The sequence below is a fragment of the Ammospiza caudacuta genome, chromosome 5 (assembly GCF_027887145.1).
Source record: "Ammospiza caudacuta isolate bAmmCau1 chromosome 5, bAmmCau1.pri, whole genome shotgun sequence".
NCBI lineage: Eukaryota > Metazoa > Chordata > Aves > Passeriformes > Passerellidae > Ammospiza > Ammospiza caudacuta.
The window spans coordinates 33,781,314-33,802,501 of record NC_080597.1 but is presented as its reverse complement, the minus strand read 5'-3'; the positions used below and the strand labels follow the sequence as shown (position 1 = coordinate 33,802,501).

General features: G+C 38.5%; 1 protein-coding gene across 2 annotated transcripts in view; it reads right to left on the bottom strand.

Annotated features, from left to right (window-relative positions):
* Positions 1–403: 403 nt before the first annotated feature.
* FGD6 (FYVE, RhoGEF and PH domain containing 6) overlaps positions 404–21,188 on the bottom strand; it is a 72,922-nt gene continuing 52,137 nt past the window's right edge. Inside the window, exons 13-21 of one of the 2 annotated variants that reach the window (XM_058804868.1) lie at positions 20,137–20,220; positions 18,927–19,006; positions 14,180–14,282; positions 13,546–13,692; positions 12,575–12,677; positions 10,508–10,635; positions 8,418–8,546; positions 6,013–6,161; positions 404–3,532 (exon numbers count right to left, since the gene is read on the bottom strand). In XM_058804868.1, coding sequence (XP_058660851.1) covers positions 3,496–3,532; positions 6,013–6,161; positions 8,418–8,546; positions 10,508–10,635; positions 12,575–12,677; positions 13,546–13,692; positions 14,180–14,282; positions 18,927–19,006; positions 20,137–20,220 — 960 coding nt within the window. In that variant the 3' untranslated portion in view covers positions 404–3,495. Of the gene's footprint in view, positions 3,533–6,012; positions 6,162–8,417; positions 8,547–10,507; positions 10,636–12,574; positions 12,678–13,545; positions 13,693–14,157; positions 14,283–18,926; positions 19,007–20,136; positions 20,221–21,188 lie in introns of those variants that run through there. The other variant, XR_009274747.1, reaches the window with a different exon arrangement.

Below are 21,188 nucleotides of genomic sequence, written 5' to 3'. Positions count from 1 at the left end.
TGGCCACAGCACTGCTGATCCAGGCCAGCATGCCCTTGGCCTTCCTGGCACAGCTGGCTCCATTTCTGCTGCTGTTGACCAGCACCCCCAGCTCCTTTCCAGACACTCTGCCTGCCCCAAGCCTGCTGGCGTTGTTCTGACCCACGTGCAGGACCCAAGGCCAACAGAAGCTGTGATTCAGGCATCCTTTGACTGACACAGCAGAACTACATTTTGCAAAAGGATTTATTAATGTAACAACCTTCATCTGACCTTCACATACACTTAACCCCCTTAATTCTTTGGAATGATATTTAAAGTAAGACTGATGTGCAAGTAATGGGAACAAATTCTGCTTTTTGAAAATCACTGAACACACAAATTACATAATACATAAAACCTGAAAATATTAAAAGACACAGACTCAAATAATGTGAATTTATTTATACAAAAATGATGAATATCCGCAGAAATATTTACAACTTTAAACTGTTTTCAGTTACAAAATAAAAATTCCATTCTTCCATTTAGACAGTATGATTTAGGACTGCTCCAAATAAAATCCTATTTGAATGGTAAATAGGGGACAGCAGTTACAGCAAACAAATGCACTGAATGTGTCTTTCAAGACATGTCTTTAAGTTATGATGTAATAAACATGGTTGAGTAATTGAGTTTCCATGCACAAAATATTTAGTAAAATGTGTTCCACAGCTGCTCAGATTGTTTTAAGTCCTTTGGGCACACGGTTTTAAGTTAAAGAGAATTCAAGATCCTAAAAGCTTTAATTTATTTATGAACAAAAATGTTAGAACTAATATTCAATGCTTATGTTTGTCTCATACTCTACTAACCAATCTTAAATTGATTACAAACTATAGATTCTTATAAGAAGAGGTAGCAGGTGTCTGAAAACTTCTGTTCTTGTTTTAGTGTTTAGCCAAATCAAGACATGAATATTTTACTTTTGATGGTAATGCATCAAACTGGGAGGTGAACTGGAGAAATAGGGCAAGTTTGAAAAGCAACCATCTGAAAATGTTATGAAAATGCTTGTGTTGTGGGTTCTTCATATGACACAAAGCACTACTGCAGGAGTGAAGAAAAGAAATATTCAAACACGTTTACAAAGACAATTTATTTCACACAGAATGTGACTGCAATATGTATACTACTGTTTGTAAGGCTCTGTTCCAATCTATTCATGTCAGAAATTTTTTGATTGATCAGTCACTTCTGGAAGGAGTCCTCTGATTTCCACACAACACTTTATTTTCTCCCTCTGCACCAAATCCTCTAGAGGTAGTTTGACACCACATGAAGCAGAACTTGGGCACCTTACTCAGTGTGTTTTGACTTTTATTGCTCTGTTTTGCAGCAGGGAAAATATCAATGCATAAACTGAAATTAAATTAGCTTGCTCCTATCCAATTTCTGATTCATTTGCTGCTTCATGACTTGCCATCTTTGTTGGTGTGCAGTGCCTATGAAAATATGAAGAAGCTCTTCCCTTTGATACTATAAACTGGAAGAGACACATCCCATCTATGTCATATTGATACCAGTTTGGTTTTGGATACACTAAAAATCATGTCAGAAATCACCCTGAAGAGATATGGTAATAATTTACTTAGCTTCAGTCAGCAGTTGTTTTTGAAAATTAAGTAAAAGCCCTTTGTATATAACAAGAGAAAAGAATTCATTTAGCACATTTGTATTACAATAAAAGAGAATAAAGGCTTTGATCAGATTCCTGCTGCATTTCCAACACTATCTGGACAAATCTCTGGCATTCCTGAGGGAAGTCAGATCTACACCCTTAAGTCCCTGATTCATTAGGTACTCTGCTGAAATGCTGGAAGTCAAGGAAATTTCGTGTATAGTTAATATTAAGAATTCGACTTCCAAGCCCACTACTAACTTTAGAGAAGCTCTTGGAAATTAGGCTTTTTCAGAGCTCTGTTAGTATCTTGGACGTGGCCTTGAGGTATATTGAGGGAAAAAGAGAATTTTGGTTTGCATTTTCATTCTTGGCCTTTTTGTGATGAATATTAACTATTCTACCATCTCTTCTCTTTCTGCTGTGAGGCCACAGAATAGCTAATAATGTGGGATTCAAACTATTAATTAAAAGTTAATTGCTCTTAATTTTGTTACCACAACTAGCTTGATTTGGGGCACTATAACAAGTGTTTCATACAGTAAAATTAACTGACTACCATATGCATTGCATTTGACATAAAAATGGCTTTCTTTCATGTGGGTTTCATAGTTGTAGTTCCATTTATGCTATTACAGTGTTAACACTTTTTAGAAGTTAAATAGACTAAATGCACCAGAATCATCAGTAAGTATTTCCTAATGAGGTATACTGATGATTTAAGAAAAAAAACCCCAAAACCCAAACACCTAAAGTTGAATTCTGTTTTAAAGTGTCAAACAGAACAAATCTTATTGTAAACAAAAGGTATTTTCAATAATGGTATGCATTTTCAATGCCTTCTGCACTAAAAAAGCTCTGTTGTCTTGGTATGGCAATTCCAGTTTAAGCATAATATTTAAATATACAATAGTTTTAAAATTTTCAGAGAAGAGGGTGCACATATTTGTTTACTGTTCTTTGAACAATAGTTTATACAATACAGTGTTTCATATTGTGTACAGAATTCATTTGACATGAAGTTTTGAAACAAATAAGATATCTTGTCTTTGATTATCAAAAATGTACTTTTATTCTGTTTGAATAATTCCTGGAAACATAAAAAGATAATTCATCTTGCAATTGCTGGAAGATAACTCATTTAGTCTCTTTGGCATCTGTAGTACTGTAACAGTTCTAGTGCCTTATCCCTGCAATTGCAAACTTTTAAAAAATATTTTTCCCTTTTCTGTTTTTTAATAATCGAACTGTATTTTGTTTTTGTGACCCAGAATTTTTGTACTGTTTTAATGTACTGGTATGCAAGATTTCAACTGCCATTCAAGGGAAGGAGCGTCAATATCAGACAACTTCTCAAAAAGGAGCTTACAGAGTCAACAAAGATCCCAAATCTGTGAAATTCCTATACCAATCTGTTCTTGCTAAATTGCAAAGTGAACATCAGCAACTCAAGAACCTATACACAAATCACAAGGAAATGCACAATTGCGACAAATCTGGTTTGTGTTTTTTTTTTTGTTTTTTTTTTTTTAATAAAGCATAAAGCTTATAACCTGTTGACCAACAATCTGCCACTCTGAGGACACTTTGGACTTCAATGCACAAATAATTCTGCCCATTTAAGTAAACACTGGAATTTAATAAATAACACATTTTGTATCAACACGGAAATACGTACAATTCTTTAGAAAAATATTATTTTACACTAAAAATGCAACAACTCCTAATCCTGACAAATATACAATTTTATATAGGTTGTGATGGCAGGATTCTGTTTTTTTGAACAGTTGCTGTAGTCTGTTTTATCACCATCCTCAAATATTTCCTTTAAACTTGCAGACACAATTCTGACACTGCTATAATACAGTGCCCTCTTGAAAAGCTTCTATCCACCTGTTAGAAAATGAAACACTGTTAGGAAGTAGCTGATAAAAGAATAAATCTCAATGCTGTCACTAGCTGCAGATTGACACAAGAAGGAACATCATACATCCAGCTGGTCTGTGAGTGCATTACCAAAGTCCAACCATACAGAGCTGCCCGGTACAAAGCCATCCCATAGAAGCTTTTTCCTGTGCCTCTCCCATACTGAAGTTACGTGCACAAAGAACTAGTGAAGCTGGGAAATCAAATGCCCTAAAAGTAGGCTATGCCAAGGTTCTGCACACCTTTAAAAACCCCCAATGCTCCCTTCTCTTTTTCCCTGCAAACATGATCTGGGAGGAATCAGGACACTGCTGTACCTGAGGCAGCACCTGCATAACCCAGGCTCTGCTTCTGCAGCAGGTAAAAGCCAAGGACTGCTGGGGCTGAGGGAGGAGGTCACAGGGCACATGGAAAGGCAGGGAAGGGCATAGAGGGCACTGGGGGAAGTCCCAAACAGCTGATCCAAGGTTTCTCAAACTGGAAATTCAAAGTTAATATTCACATACTTTTACTCCCTATAGCTGTGATTTCTTTTCCTACTTGGTTAGGAGGGTAATAAACATCCTCAGCTTCTCAAGAATGCAAAAATTAATGTTCCTGAAGCATTCCAAGGCTACAGAACAAATAATTCTGTTTCCTAAGTGAGGGCTGAACTGTGTGTATGTAAAGGTAAGAGGCCCACATAATGAGCATTTTTTTCCTGAGTGGGGATCTTGGAGGAACGGAACGAAACAAAGACTGTAATTATCTTTATTATGGAAATTCAAACTGTCTTGGTATTCACAGGGTATCTAAACATTAGTCACAGATGCTGGCTCTTCCTTGCCCTGAGCATTTAATTTTGTAGCTGTGTGCATGTTCTTTGAATTCAAGCTTTTGGCATGAACATATTAATCATGCTCACGGATGTCTGCACACACAGCTCAAATATCTACCCTATATTTTAGTAATATTTTTAGTATTTTCTACTGCCATATATACATTAAAAACAACTAAAGTAGAATACAAATGCAAAAAAAATCATAAACAGTTTAAGCATTGAACACAGCACTGGAATTTAAAACCACATTGAAAAGTAACGATCTGTTAAAATTTATTATTGCACTGAGACAAACAGATCAGGTATTTCTTTGGTCCTATCAGGAGAAAATAGTGTCCACTGTTGCAAACAGACCAACAGCATGCTTTTGTTTTTCCTTTTAAGGCTGTAAAAGCAGCATTTATTCTGAAGGTTCAGCATGAATCTCCTAAGGATATTAAATGCTTGGAGAAAGCTTGAAATTCAAAGTACTTAATGTTATTCCTAACCTCAGTAAAATACACTATGTCCAATTTCAAGCTTTCCTCTGATGAGAAAAGCCATTGTCTGAGAAGAAAAATAAACCTGTTGAATGCCTGGGGGTTTTTTAGTTTGTTTTATATAGTACAAATGAGGACACAGGGGAAACAACAGGATAGTATCTTAATTAAAAAAGAAACATTTATGCACATCAGCACAAAATATACCCAAATATCAAATAAAGACTTCCAGATTTTCTTCTGTAGAGAAATGTCATTAAGCACATTCTCAGCTGTTCAAAATTTCCTGTTGTATTGGATTCTTTGTTTTTAGAATGTTCCTATTTGCAGAAAACTAAACCTGCATCCATTTGAATGTTTAAGTACTGATAATGGACTTGTAAATGCATCAAATCTATTTAATAATGTGAAGTTCATTAGGGGAAATGGCAATGAAACCAGTCAGATAAGAGAGCTTTACATGTATTCCTTCTATGCCTTCTATGTTTCTAGTTTACTTTATGAATCATGTGATGAATGTTTTCTACTGATTAATGACCAAGCTTCCAGGTTATTCTGCATGAAACCAACACAATTCATAGCTTGATAAATATGACTCCAAGTCCAGACAGGACTTGAAATGAAACAGCTTGTGTGAATGCTCTTTGAATGCAAGCTTTAGGTCTGAGTGCATGCCTAGGTGCTCATGGGCATCGGCTCACACACTTCAAACCTTGGCCCCCAAGTTTTAGTGTTTGCTTTATTTTTCACTGCCATATATTGATTAACTAATATGAACAGGTGAAATTAAAAAAGGAGCATATCAGTTAATTCTTAAAAATATTTTCTGGATTTATGCAAAGGTAACATTCAAATTTCACTTAAGTAGACCAGGATGAGAGAGAAACAGGTGAGAAAAAAGAAAGATTTCTTATTTTATCTTTGACTTTCTCATTCTACACTCAGTCTTTTGCAGAAGAGAGTCTGCTTCCTTCATTTCAGAAGCCCTAATGAAACCAGAACCTTATGTTTAAATAATTTAAAACTTTCATTTACTTATGATATAATATGGATCTTTTATACATATGCTAAATGTGTGAATATTAACATTCACCACTTCTGAATTTTCTAGAAATATGTAACAGCAATGAATTCAAATAGTTTCTTACTTTTGAGCTGAATGGGGATCATCTGCCTTGAATATGTAAAATAAAGTGTTTTTGTGCAGTAAATGGAACACTCTAGACTCTGAGTTTTCACCTTTTACTTCACTGACTGTGAATCCAAGTAAAGGCTGGCTCTCTAATGCTGCCACATCCTATGTAACAGGGAAAAAAAGGAAAAAATACAAAATTAGAGCTTGTAAGACATACTAAGGCGTGCATTTAGACCTCACACACCATACCACTGCAGCAGACAATATAACAAATTGTTTTAAACATACACACACACAATTCTGCTCTTTACATTCTCCAGGCATGAGTCAGGGGACAGGAAATAAAACCTCACAGACTTCAACATTGCTGATCCTCTTTTCATTTCCCTGATAGCATCTACCTTGGCTTTCACTGCATGGTCCCATCATTCTGCCTGGCAAGGACTTCTTGTACTAACAGACCAGAGGCCCATCATGCCCAGTGCTCTCTGCAGCAAGCTCAGAAGTGAAGTGGGATGCTATTAACTGCACTGAGTATGCTAAAAGGAGGAGCAGCCTGTGCTCCCAAGCACTGAAGTCAAGATCCAAATATTTAAATGGCTAAACTTACCTTACTTTCTTTTGCTAGAAATTAACAGAATAGGGGAAAACAAGTTGCTGACTGTTCACTAATAGTCAACTAGAAATGACCCTCCCTCATTTACCTCAGTTACCTGTTTGTTTTTTTTAATACTCTTGGCTTTTTATTAATGGATACAATACACAGCATTATTGGAAAGGAAAAAAGGACTATTTTTATCCTGTGCAAGTTCCAAAACAGTGGAAGGCATTGCATGCAATCTCCTGCAATGCTCATGAGCAGAAGAAAAAAAAATAGCTAACCGCCCCCAAATTTACATAAACACTGATACATCAGGTCAAGACTTTGGTTATTGCCTCTACAATGAAACAAAAGTGTCCTGTGACAGCAGCATTTCTTGATATTGGAAAAGAGTCATGTAAGGCTGAGTAATCTGTTTCACTGTCTCAGGTCTTCGTACCACTAATAGGTTATTTCTTTACCATTGATCTTTCTGTCACTTGGAACCAATATAAGTAGCTTAAGTGGCCAAGGCAACACTGCACCTTCCCTTTAGACTCTCTAAATAATGTCTTCTGCAATGGCTCACCAGGATGAAAACTAAGGATGGATATTCCTCAGTTTAAGAAAATAGGAAAGAGTTAATTTTGTGATTGTGAACTGCAAACTGAAGCTACTCTGTAAAGTTGGTATCTCATAGGAACAAAGCAAAAGGAAATTTAAGGTGACTCACAGACTTTGCTCTTTTTTTACCTCTCCAGTTTCCTTTGCAAAGGCCAGAAGAAACACAATGCTCTGAAATTATTTGCTAATTGATGTAAAAGTAATTGTTTTCTAGATACTTCTTTAAACTGTTTTTAGAACCACTTGGGTTGGGTTTTATTTTTAGTATTGCCAATGCTGTAGTGGAAACAACATCACAGGTTTTAGACATAATTCCAAGTTCTAAAATAAAGGTTGGCAGGAACAACCCAGGAAAAAATCTGAGCACAAACCAGGAAATAACTAGAGTGGGAGTGGTGTGGAGTGAAGAAGGATAATTCTTTACATGGCCAGGATAGGTTGGGCCTTAAAATTAGAAAGAAAGTAAGGGATAGCAATACCTTAAAACAAATGCTTTGGATATTTTGCTCTTGAAAGCTAGTAGTAAACTATAACAAACAATACAAAAACCTGAAGCCCAAGATCAATACACCCATATATGTTACAAAAGATTCTAAGAACATACTAAGATGCAATAAAATAGATCCTCAGCACATGTTGGGATACCACATATATGTACCATTTATACATATATATATATGTTAGAGATTATTCCACATTGCAATAGGACTACACATTCTAAATAAAAAAGCAAATGCCATTACATAAGGTGCGTTTCTTTTATATCAAATAACAACTCCAGGCTGAAGACAACAGTTTCAGGAGAAGTAAAGAGATTTAGTTTACTCCTGTTGCAGGCATTCAAACTACCTTATGGAACTGCAGAACAAGATAGTTCAAGATGCTTTTATAATGTTGCCTTTGCCACTAGTACTGTGATGCATGCAACAGATCCCCCATGTATTCAGCTGACTCAGAGAATACCTACAACTGAGCAATGGTGTGCCATGCAGAGGTAATCAAAGCTAGATCTGGAATCAGAAACACCATAGCTATATCAATCTATTATGGTGTCAAGCTCACTAGGCCTTTTCAAAATACTGCATCACAATCAGATCAAATAGTGTAAGGTGATCTAATTTTATAGCTTTTTTTCTAGATCTTAAGAATAAACAACTTTGTTACAAAGACAGTACTATCATTGGATATTTAGTCTCTAATATGTGGTCTCTTACCTCACTAGCAGCATATGTGTATAGCACCTTATTTTTTATAACAAACCACAGGTGTTTCCATGGTTTCTTACTGCCCTTAGATCTGTGTAGGTAGCCACTCATTGTAGAGTCTTCTGTATTGGCTGAAACCTGGAGAGGAAAAAACAATGAATCAACAAACCCTAATAAGATTTCACAGTACGGCTTTTTTTTTTTTTTTTAACAGATTTCCAAAGCCCTGTCTGAGACTGAAATTCTTACCTGATCTCAGGTTAATGTTGCTAACTAACTCAGGTGGATGAAAGAAAAATTTTTTTGCCTGCTACCATTTATCTGGTCTGGAAGAGAGGTTTCCAGTAAAGGATGGAACTTAAGTTGGATACAACAGGACAAGAGAAATGCTGAGGAAAACATACAGCTGGATGTCGCAGACATTTTTTCACAGAAATCCTTTCTTTGGGATTGTCCATCTTCTGGGAAGCTGAGGGCTCCAGAAGAGAATGTAAACAATGATTATCATCTGCTGTGGAATGCAATAGGATGCACCTGTGATTGGTTCATGTTCCATGTGTACCGTTAAGAGCCAATCACAGGGCAAGCTCTCTGGAACGCAGGGACAGAGAATTCTCTTGTTTTTAGATTCTTTCTATTCTTAGCTTAGCAAGCCTCTGCAGCTTCTGTCTTTATTCCTATTAGTATAGTAATAATGTATTCTATAGCATATATCAATAAATTCAACCTTCTGATCAAGAAACGAGATTCTCGTCCTCTCTCACCCCAGCGACCACCTCAGGTCACTGTAATAGCTGGAGAACACAGATTCCTATATAAGAAGAATCATAGGATCAGAGTGGTTTGGCTTTGAAGAGACCTTAAAGTTCATCTCATTTCAACTCCCCTGTCATGGGCAGGGACACCTTCCCCTAGACCTTAGGTGGCTTAAAGCCCCTCTAGTCTGGTCTTGAACACTTCCAGGGATGGAGAGTCCACAACCCCTTTTTGGGTAACCTGTTACAATTCCTCACCACTCTTATTGTAAAGAATTTCTTCCTGGTATCTAATCTAAACCTACCCTCCTTCAACTTATGAAGGGTCCCCCTTGTCCTATCACTACATGCCCTTGTAAAAAGTCCTTCTCCAGCTTCCTTGTAGGCCCCTCTTTTGATGCTGGCAGGCTGCTCCAAAATCTCCTTGGAGCCTTCTCTTCTCCAGACTGAACAATCCCAAGTCTCTCAGCCTGCTCTATTAGGAGAGGTGCTTCAGCCCTCCCACAACTTAGTACCCCTCACTTAGTACCCCTCCTCTGGACTCATTCCAGCAGGTCCATGTCCTTATTACAGTGGGGACCCCAGAGTTATGCTGCAGGTGGGTCTCACCAGGGCAGAGCAGAGGGGCAGAATCTCCTCCCTCACCCTGCTGGCCATGCTGCTTTGGGTGCAGCCCAGGACACAGTTGGTTTTCTGGGCTACAGGGCAAATTGCTAATTTATGTAGATCTTTTCACCCACAAACAGCCCCAGCTCTTTCTCCCCAGGGCTGGCATCAACCCATTCCCCACTCAGCTTGGGATTTCCCTGCAGGACCTTTGGCTTGGACTTGCTGAATTTTGTGGGTTCACACAGACCCATCTCTCATGCCTATCCAGGTCCCTCTGGAAGGCATCCCTTCTCTCTGGTGTGTGGACTGCAACACACAGCCTGGTGTCATCAGCAAACCTGCTGAAAAATCACCTCCTCCCATTCCCAAGACCTACAGTAAGTGTGGTTACTCTACCCTTCCTAATCATAAACCAAGAGCTGATTTGGTGTAGGAGTCTTGTAATTGACTGTTGGTACAGTGATAAATCACAATTCAGGGAAACATGGGGAAGCAAGAAAGAAATTACAATTTTAACTATAGCTCTGAATCACAGTCTTACAGGTGTTCATGCAGTTTACACAGTGCTTCATTGTTCATGTCCCTGCCTATTTAAAACTAAGGCCCAAACCTCAGAGACACATTATGACTTTTGATTCTAGGTAAGATGGTTAAAATAAGGATTTTTTTCCCCCACTTTTAATATTGATGATATAATACCAAGCAGGTACCACTTTTGACCAATAAAATACTTACTTCTTTGAGGGCTGCAGGAATTTTTTTCTGCTTTCTTCCAGAGGGAATACTTTGCAATACTGTAGACAAGGCACTTGATGGAGATTTATGGTTGACTGGGGATCCGCTCTTAGGAGTGCACTGGTTATCTGAAGTGCACAGGACGGATATATTGATTTCATGTCACAGATGATTAAACACAGGCAATTCATTCTTGGACTTTTCTTCTTAAAAACAGCTGGCATTTTAATTCAGATTACAGGGTTACAATAGTAACACCTAATCATGTGAAATTCAGCACTGAATTAACTTTTCAGTGTTATCATCAACACCATGAGTTAGAATTCCCCAAATCACAATTATACTAAAAAAAACACAAGAAGTTTAAAACTAAACAAATTGGTCTTGTTTGTTTTCAAAGTCTGTTTTCTGGGTGTTGAACTGCCTTTGCTCATAAAGAGGGTGAAAATTAAGTCTTAAAAATTGCAGCAAATTTTTACTCCTGTCCTCTATGTTTTCTGTACTTTATCTTTCAATTCTCTACATCTGTTAACTTCTCAGCCTTATTCAATAGGGATGTTCCTCTTCCAGCACACACACATTTCTGGACATTCCCATCTCCCAGCATATGCTGTCTTTCTGCACTGCCACAGGCAGTTACTCATCTCTCTTGGAAGACTTAAGCAACACTTCACCTCTTCAAAAATCCTTTTTCTAGCAACACTTTTTTTTTACAGCTGCACTTGGAAGGAGTGGTTTCATAAAGTCTACTTCTAGAGTTGGCCCTGAACTCGGTGACACTCTGAGATAATGAGAAGAGCAGGAGAGCAATGTGATTGCCAGCTGTAGTGCACCTGCTCCCCAGCCCTTTTCCCAGCTTCAGGCACTGCAATGGCCTGCAGCACAGCAGCCTCTAGTGCCCAGCACAGACACCTGCAGGTGCTCAGACAGTGCCCTTCCCATCACCATAGGCTCCCACTGTCATTTGGATTATCCATGCTGTTCTCCGCACCCCCACTGGAAATGTCACCCCCAGCCTGCTGGGATCCAGTGCTTTATCATTTCACCAGGCACTTCAGATTTCCTGATACCCCAGAGAGCTTGTGTCACACTGGAGCCTTGCTGAGGAAGGGGACCAGAAAGATTTTTCAGTCTGTTACAGCTCATTTGGGTACTTTACACTCGAGTATTTCAATTTAGTTCGCAGCAAGTCTTGTGAGATGGGACTGGATTCTCACCTCACTGGGAGGTGCTTCCATTGATTTTACACTTTGCAGAATGATATGAAGCTTCTTCAAAGAGATGAACTAGAGTTTTCTCAGGATGAGGACACTGACCCTGGATCTCATCTTTAAGCAAATGTTATTACCTTTAGGCTATCCAGCCATTGCTATCCCCTAGGCACCACATTCTCTGAAAGTGTTCCAGTGAAAACTGCTCTAGCTGTGGTGTTTTATTTTGAATTCCCTATTGCCAGTGTTCAGTAGGCAATGGTTAGGAGTTTGCTTTCATATATGAGGTACAGATATGCCAAATTCTTGAATTCCATATGAACTGAGGTTTGAGAGTGGCTTGAGGCCAGTTTATAGACCTGCAGAGACTCAGCTTCAGAAAGATTAAGGCCTGTGTCTCGACAGAGCCTCAGAACTTCAGCCATCTCAGCAGCTCAGCTGGCAAAAATGAAGTTTACAGACATACAAGTTACAGAGTGTAAAAGTACACATGAAGCCCTGGAGGTCAGGATAAACTGTGAAGACTCTAGTGTACACTTGTACCCGGTGATTATTGAAAAGCAATGTAACACTTGTCACCTCAAAATGAAAGCTATATAAGCTACATGTCATTACTACAGGGTAAAGGCACCCATGTTTCTGGAAGAAAGAGCCACTGTATTGCAAATTCATTTCCTAACTTGCTGCACAGAAGCTTGTTTGGCTTAGAATCTCAGGTGCCTATAACTTTTCAGAATCTCAGGTGCCTATAACAAGCAGAATTAAGCACTTGAATCCAGCAGTAAAGATGAGACACACATGTACCATGTTATAAAGGCCACAAATGTAAGATACAGTTTGTGAAGGTTTTCTTTACCTTGCTTTTGTAGTTCCCTGAAGCAATGATCACATACTCTAGCTGGCTGGTTTTTCATATAGTCTAAGCCATGTTTGTTTGATGAACAAGCTTGACAGACAATCTGGAAACAAGATAGAAACATATAAAAGCATTATTGTACATGATGTGCACCTGTAAATCACCAAAGACCCAAAGACATTCACTTCTGCACTTTTAAGCCCATAAAACCTTGAAATAGGCATTATTTTACAGTGCAAATGTTTTAAGATCTTGGCTTTTCCCCATGTCTTTATGCTTAACATAGTATCATTTCCTCCTCTAAATGATGAAAATTTAAATATTAAAAAAATCAGTGAATTAGGAGGCAATAAGCCAACATTAATAATCCATTAAAAATAGAACAAGCATATTGTGTTACTGATTTGATCAATTGTTTTGATTATAAATTTTTTGAAATAGCTAAAGCTATTGCTCTCTTGATGATTTCTTTACAATACAGATGCCTCAACTGCATTGCATTCTAACTTTGTATTCCCACTGGATTAAAAGAAGAAAGATAAAGTTTATTAGATATAGCTTTCATAAGTGTAAATATAAAAGAAGGTTGGTACTAACTTAAAATCAAAAATCATTATTTATCTTATGAAAATCACTGAGGAAGATACTTCTTCATTTTAGCTAACATTTGTGGGTATTATGTAATTGCAAAATAACCATAAATAGCACTCCAGAATGCAAGATAACTAACATGCAGCATGTTGAAGTTTGAATACTGGTCTGTCATAACACCTGTCCAAAAAACCCAAACTCCACTCCCCAAACCACCAACCCCAACATACTGGCTCTAACCCACGTAATTGTGTCATAGTACAGGGTTTCTGAGAAGAGTGGTTGGGATGACAAGGCTCCACCTGAATGCCACACAAGGAACCTGAATGAGCAACTGAAAAGCAAACTGAAAAATGAAAAACTGAACAAGATCAGCCAACCTTCCCGCACGCCCTGCAGTGGTGCCTTCTCCACGTCAGCGTGAATTCACTGGTACAGATCATGCACATCGTGGCTCTCGTGTCAGGGATCCAGATGGGAGCCTTTGATCCCAGAGGACTGTCTTCCTCCTGCTTCTCTGCATCTGCCTGAGAGAACATAGGCACAGCAGCACTGCATTCAGTGAGGAGAAATAAGACTAATATTCATCAGTGATTATAAGATAATGCTAATGGTGTTGGAAAACCTTCTCTGATAAACTGTCATGGTCTTAAATGTTACCTACTATTTCATCAGCGACCATTATAATGCAAGCCTGACAACAGAGATGAATTTAATGACTTTTAAGCTTTACCAGCCTACTTGGATCAATAGCTGCTTTATTTTAAAACCTTTTCATTTCATCTTTCTGTGCACAAGGCTACAGAGAGAACTGTGAAAACTGATTTGGATATTTTTGAAGAAAATAAATTTATGAATTAGATAACACTATGAAATATTCTGTTCTACCATCTGTTCAATTATTTACCATCCTGCTTTATTATTTGTCATGGAATACCTCTCATTTCTCTAAGCACCTGTCAGGAAACTTTATATTCAAAAGGGGAACAAACCAGCAATAATGGTGGGATATACCTCTTCAAGACTTTTGCTCGGATTAAATGTGATTCTCTTTTTTGTATATTCTTCAATCGACTTGGAGATAGCTTCTAACCACTCATCTCTTTCTGTAGCAGAACTGTTGGAGTAAAAACCCACAAAAGCAATTTATTATTATTAACATTTTAAGAAGCAAGTGTTGATTAGAATTCCACTAGCTTTATTACACGGTGGAGTAACTCTCTTGCAATTCCAGTTTATAAAACGTCTACAATTCCTACTGCAACTGGCATTATTTTTTAACCTTTGGCATAGTGTTAGTTATTTATGTTGATTAATACTAAAAAAGATTTGTCTGCTGTCATGTGGATTCCCTCCTTCCCTTTCCTCCTTCCAAAATCCCTGTAATTCTTTCAAGGCTTGTCTGTCATTGCTTCCCCCTCCTCCCCAGACCCTTGAATAGCCTGAACAATACTTGTTTCAATGATGCTCCTAGAACAAAGGCATGGGCCTTCCATCTTGAAGACAACCTGATATTTCAGCAAGCCTTTTTCTCCCCACCTCCTCCTGTCTCAGAGTGCAGTTTGCTATACCCAACCCTGTGAAACTCCAAGCTTCTGTCAGATAAAACCACACTGATTCTTCTCCTGCCTTGTGCTCCTCACTATTTGCTCCTACCAGGTCATGCTACTTTCAAACAATAATGTTTTTTCCCCAGAATGTTTCCATTGGATGAGCTAACTCAAAGAGACAGACAGGTAAGCTTAGTCCATCTCTTTATCCCACGGCTGGTGGTGAATCACTAATCAAGCGCAAGGGAAGCATTAGGCTGAAGTGGCACGGCATAGGGAGCACGAGGAGGGCCTGGTGCAGTAGGATCCTGCAGCTATACTGGACTGTGTGCAGTGCCAGAGCACCTCCTCTGTCCATGGGCACAACACCATTTTCATAAATCTGTGCTGTTTCTGCTGCAAAGGGCAGTATCCTTTCTCTCAGCCACTAGATCTTATTTTCACTCTTGTGCCAGAACACACACAGTTATGCAGCAGGCTGGATTGGGAAACAAATCCATATTAAAGCAAGCCATCAGCCTGCCCTTCCTCTGGATCAATTTACCAACTAAATTACCATCACACAGCTAAACAACTAGTTGTGCCAGCAACACAGAGAAGACTCTGAAGAAGGATGAAGCAGTTTTGTGGCAGAGGAACAGCTAGACTGTTTAAGATGCCATGCCAGCTTAAAAAGGTTTTCTAAAATTTAAACAAGAATCCACTCCTATATTTTTTTTCTATTCCCCACTTTTTAATTGGTATCAAGTAAATTATTTTGTTTAAACCAAGGAATTGAACAAAAATATAGAGAAAGGAAAGTTAGGGAATAGGTAAGCAATGACTTACACAAATAAGATGCCTAATGCCAACTATTATTTAATGGTTTTGTAGGTGAATTTGGAAGCTTTTATTATTTTTGGACCTTTAAGGAAAATATTTTGAATGAGGGGTTTGAATGGAATGAAACTGAGTGCTATACAGAATCAGAGAGGACAAATCTGCTAAAGTAAACACATGGGAAGCCTGTGAGGCACAAGCAAAAGAAAAAAGATCTAGCACACACAGCAAAAAAATCAGAACAAAAGGAGAGGAAATAAGATACACGCAAGGGCAAAGCAATGCATTAGTGTCTGTCCCAACATCTCCCATCACTCACATTGAGTGGAACATTCTGTTCAGTCTATTTACCTTTGCTTCCTCATCCGGAAAGAACAACTGGCCTGCATTGACTACAAAATATTCAGAACTCTAATATTAAACACCTTTGGCTTTTTCAAAATCTGGTTACATTTAATTAGATTCCTGTAACTGTATCAGTTAATTCACTTGAAAGATGGCACAGGTTTTGGAGATTACTCACCACCACCATCCCCACCATGTGGGGACTGCTCCGTATGCAGCGGCTTGCACAATGAGCTACAGGCTTACACCCTTGTATTTCACCAGGAACCTCATGCTCAGTAGGTTTGCTAGTGGTAGCCTTTAGGATTGTTTACAATCCTTCAGAATGGAAGAACAAAGGTGGTGCCACTGGCAGTGGAATTGATGCAATGGTGTGCTGCAGCAAAATTGGCAGTTTCTTCTGTCACTCCAGCCCTCCCCCACAGTTTCCCCTGCTGCAGATCCACTATTTGTTGCATCCTTACAAAAGTGGTTTTGTTTACTAAACAAAATTTGTGTTATTGGCTTTTTAAAACATTATTATTTTTATTTATTTAAGATTTAACATCACATTGAAAAGCTCAAATGGATTACAGAAAACCCCAGCAATGGCTACCACTGGCAAATGCATGTGCTGGGGGCACACATCCAGCTGCTCACTGGAGCTGATCAGCTCAGTGGCCCCAGGAGGACACTGGGGAAGTGTGTCCCTCTTGTTTCCAGAGCCTTAGGGCACCTCTCCCAGCTGAGCCTGCCTTGCCTGACCATCCTTAGGTAGGACAGGAGGAGATACAGCTCTGTCTGCCTGGGGTAGCTCTTCAGCAGCCTTATGGAGGGGGCAGATCACATCAGGCTGCCGTGACTGCTGTTGCCAGGACCAAAGCTTTGCTTCTGCACACTGCTGTATCATGCAGATGTATTAACTTGCTTTTCTGATGAAGAGATTTCTAGTACAATACTGCATTATACTATGAAAAACAATTCACATTCCTACAGATATCCCAGGAAAACTGAAACCTCAACCCAGACTAGATAAAGTGCAATACTAATGCAGTCAGTAAAACTAAACCTGAAGTGACAGACTCTTGTCTAGGCATTAATCTATATTTCTGTTATTAACTAGCCTGCTTTTTATTACTAGCAATTTTTCACCAACTTAATTTTTCACTTCCTTGTCTCTGCTCCCAGGATCATTTCAGAATCTCTTCTTTGGTGTACACTCCACATAATGCTTATTTGAAAAAAACCCATGGAAATGAAATTTGTCTCCAGTGTCTTTAAGACTAATTTGAACAGTTTTGAAAATAAGGTTGTTTTTTTTTTTACCATGTAGGACCTGAAAAGCTGTTAGAAAGAGGCATCATGCAAAGGAAGATGTAGCCTGGGCTGACAAGATGTGAATTCTCTTCACATTTACAATATTTATCAAGAGGAAAAAACACAGTTGATTGGGAAAAATATATGCAAGCACTGGCTGCTGGTAGTATTTTTCAATTGCTTCCCTCCTACACCACAGCAGGCCAGTTCTGGTGACAGACAGAAAACAATCTGAAAACTGTCATTTACATCTGGAGCCTCCAGCACCTCCTTCATGTCACACAAAGGCAACCTCTCTGTGACCCTGCTGTCTAACTTAGGGTTCCTGCACAGGCATGGCTCCCAGCAAGTATAAAAACAACAGAGCTGAATGCTCCCAAAGATGCAACATCAACAACACTAAAAAAACACAAACAAAAAACCCCAACAAAAACACAAACAAAAACAAAGCCAAACAAAACAAACCAAACAAACAAACAAAGCACAAAAAAAACCAAAAAAAAAACAAAAAAAAAAACCAAAAAAAACCCCCAAATTGTAGTAGCTTCAGTTGGCAATATGAGGTTAATTCCAGCAATTTCAAGGTTAAGACAAAAGTATGTCACAAACTCTGCCAAATTTGATGAGCATGTTATCTACAGGGATTTTCCCCTATGGACCAGCACATCTTTCCCAGGAGTTGCTTTTAATCTACCACTTAATCAGTTCATCAAAAAGACTAGTCTAACCTGTTTTGTGGAAAATAAGTACCTTGTATGTTAAGATGATAACATTTTCAGAAGTTCCAATTATTCTTTTACATTTTTTTAGAACAACTGAATTAAAAGTGAAACACTGTTTCAAGTCAAGCAGAGATAAATCCTCATTGCCTGCTGCCATCCCCTGAATGCCTTCATGTGTCTGTGTGACCTGCAGTCACCAAGCAGCACAGAGCTGTTCATATTACACTGGAGCAGAACCATACCCTAAACTGTGAAATGCATTGTTTTCCCCCAGTGTGCAGAAACCTCTAAAAAACGTTTAAATTTGTTGAAGAAATACAGAATTACCCATTTCAAATGGGTTTTTATAAACAACTATTGCTCTGACAATCGAGCTACTTCCTTTGGCTTCTTTGACAGTGTTAACCTTGGTCTACCCCTCAGCTACAGATACTGCTATCTCTGTGCATTCTCATGTCAGTATTTACAAGGTCACACAAAAAGCAGCAGTCTGCTCTTGCTCAGCTTTGCTAAATAAAAGAGAAAACATGTCTTTCTTCATTGGTATCAGCACTGTCACAAATGTCAGAACACATAAAACTTCAACTCAAGCACCATAAAAACAACAATGCACAAAAACAGGCCTTTGCTAAAGGCATCTCAATGAAGGTGACCAGAGCTGGCTCAGTGACCATTAACACTTTGCTATTACTTAGAGAATCTGGTAACATAGAGCATATCAGTAATTTAGAACTAAAAAATACTGAAAAGCAAAGCCTAAAATGAAGTAAATTGAAATTCTCTCAAGGAAAGGCAGTGCAAGGATAGTATTTCAATTTAACTGGAAGTTTCTGAAGGTGTAGCTAAGGTGAAAAAGAGGAACCAAACAATGGTTGTATTCATTCTGATTTACTGATTCCCTGTATTCTGTAATCACTCTAGCCAACAGTAACTTTTCATGACATTAAGTGCAAAACAAGCTCTAAAAAGCTTGTGTGGCCTGTTTGAAAACACACAGTTTCAAAATCACTGTTTATTTGAAAGATTTACCTTGCTGAAAGAATGAAGGATCTCTCTACACTTTCAATGTTCAGTTCATTCTGATATGCTTCCTGCGTTGGCTTCTTAACCTTCAGCCGAGAGAGAAAACTTCAATTCAAACTGAAATGGTACTTTTGTCATTGCTTTAGTCTTAATTCCTGGAAAATCTCTTACATTTTTATTGCAGAAGGAGAACACTGGAGAGAAAATACTCAGAAACAGGAAATTATATACCAGTCCAGAGGGCCCAGCTACCCTAAGACTACATGCAGCCCATCCTTTTATGTCACTGGCCCTCATACAAACACTGCAGATGTACAGGGGAATGAAGCTCAAGAGCTGTCAGACACCTTCCACACAGGCCCAGTCATGTTGCCTCAAGCACCTCCTGCAACTGGACAAAAAAAGGCATTGCTGCTGCTGCAGGATGAGATGGAGCCCACTGGTGTACCCCAGAGTGGGCTGCACTACCCTGTTGATCCTTCTGAGCCACCAAATTTTCAACTTAAGGAGGATTAAAAATCAGGAGTGGGTCTGAGCCACTGCAAGACATCTGCTGGCAAAAGAGATTTTGTAGCTCTGCTTGCAAAACTTTGGACCTGAGTGCCAGATATTCACTACAACTTGACTTGGTGATTTTTTCTGACAGGACTGGAGACAATGATTCCCAAGGTAATGATTTACTGTTCCCATTAAGTGTCATGTCAGCAACTGAGTCATTATATTGCATGCATGTCCCTTATCATTACCCAGGGGGCTCAAGGCTTAACCTTGATGCTTTTCACAAGTGCTCAGGAAGAAAAGTTGTATCTTCCCTCACAGTTAGCAAATCTATAAACCAGAGAGAACTGATCCACCAGGATCTTATCAGGCAAAGATGCCTAATCTCTGGGTGTCAGCAATAAAAAACAGTGAAAAGGCAAAAGTGAGGTAGTCTAAACAAAATACAAAAAATTAGTAGGCAGATTATTCCAGCGTAGGACAACACTGGGTGAAATGCAGCCAAGATGATCCTGTAGCAACAGAATATTTAGGGAGGCCTAGATAGCAATTCCACAGGCCACATTATGCAAAAAATGTCAAGCCTGTAGGATTGCTCTGGAACAATATAAGCATATTTAATATCTCTTGCCAACAGTAAACATAGTTAAGTTTTCAAACTTTGAAGGCCTGAGTTTATGTAGATTTGAAGAAAGGCTCAGTCTAACAAGTGACTCACCTTCATTCCAGCCAACGACAGCATGTTGTTGAGTTTATACATCCCTGACTGAACTGGAGTAGTATACAACAGGGCATCATTGAACTGTAAAACAGAATGCTTTTAATGACTAAAGTTGGTTAAAAGACAGATAATTTCAGATGGATTTTACTGGAAGTACAGAACTCCTACAGTACTGAGCTAACTGTCCAGAAGTATTCCCTACTTCCTACTATTCCACTTAGAATCCAAGAAGCATTTTCATGTATGAATTTAGATAACAATAGGTATCTATTTATAGCCTCCTTGTGTAAATATACATTTGGCACATGACTAAACAGTGCACGGATGTTAAAGAACAGGCTGTCAAAAGGGACAAAAATGTTTCTGGTGTACACAGGTATATAGTATAGCAAACTACTTTACAATGATATTAGAATAAACCATTCAAACAAATCAAAGCAATACAGAAACTAGGAGATAGCAGAATGTTTTAGCAATTTGTAATGACAAACTTAACTGTACCTCGTGAATTTTACCAGTTTTAAGTGCATCTACTGTTTATTTCCTGTTCTTCCAGACTTGGATTCGTTGAGTGCACTTACTGAACAATAACTAAGATTTTTTTTATTTTCTGTGCTGTTCAACACATGGATCCAAACTTCATTTACTACATATAAACAAACACCAAAACTTGAAGTGCCTCTTAAGTTTTTGCTATGTGACTCTTTGTAAAATAGCCAAATGTTTAAAATTATTACTAAATCTTCACAACATGATAAATGGAAAAATCACTGTGTCTAATGGTATGAATGCTAGCCTGTACCATTTATATCTATGAAAAACCACAAACCAAACAAAGCCCTTGCCCCATAAAACACAGAGAAAATCCAAGAGACACAGAAATTAGCAATATCTAGTCTGTGAAGCTTGAGATAGCACCACATTTTTGAGAATATTTCGGTGACTGGTATAACACACACTCCAGGACTGCCTAGGGAAGTATTTCTTCATATCAGGGTAACTACAAGACAGGATTCAGCCAGGACTGTGGACCAATAATGGAATAAATT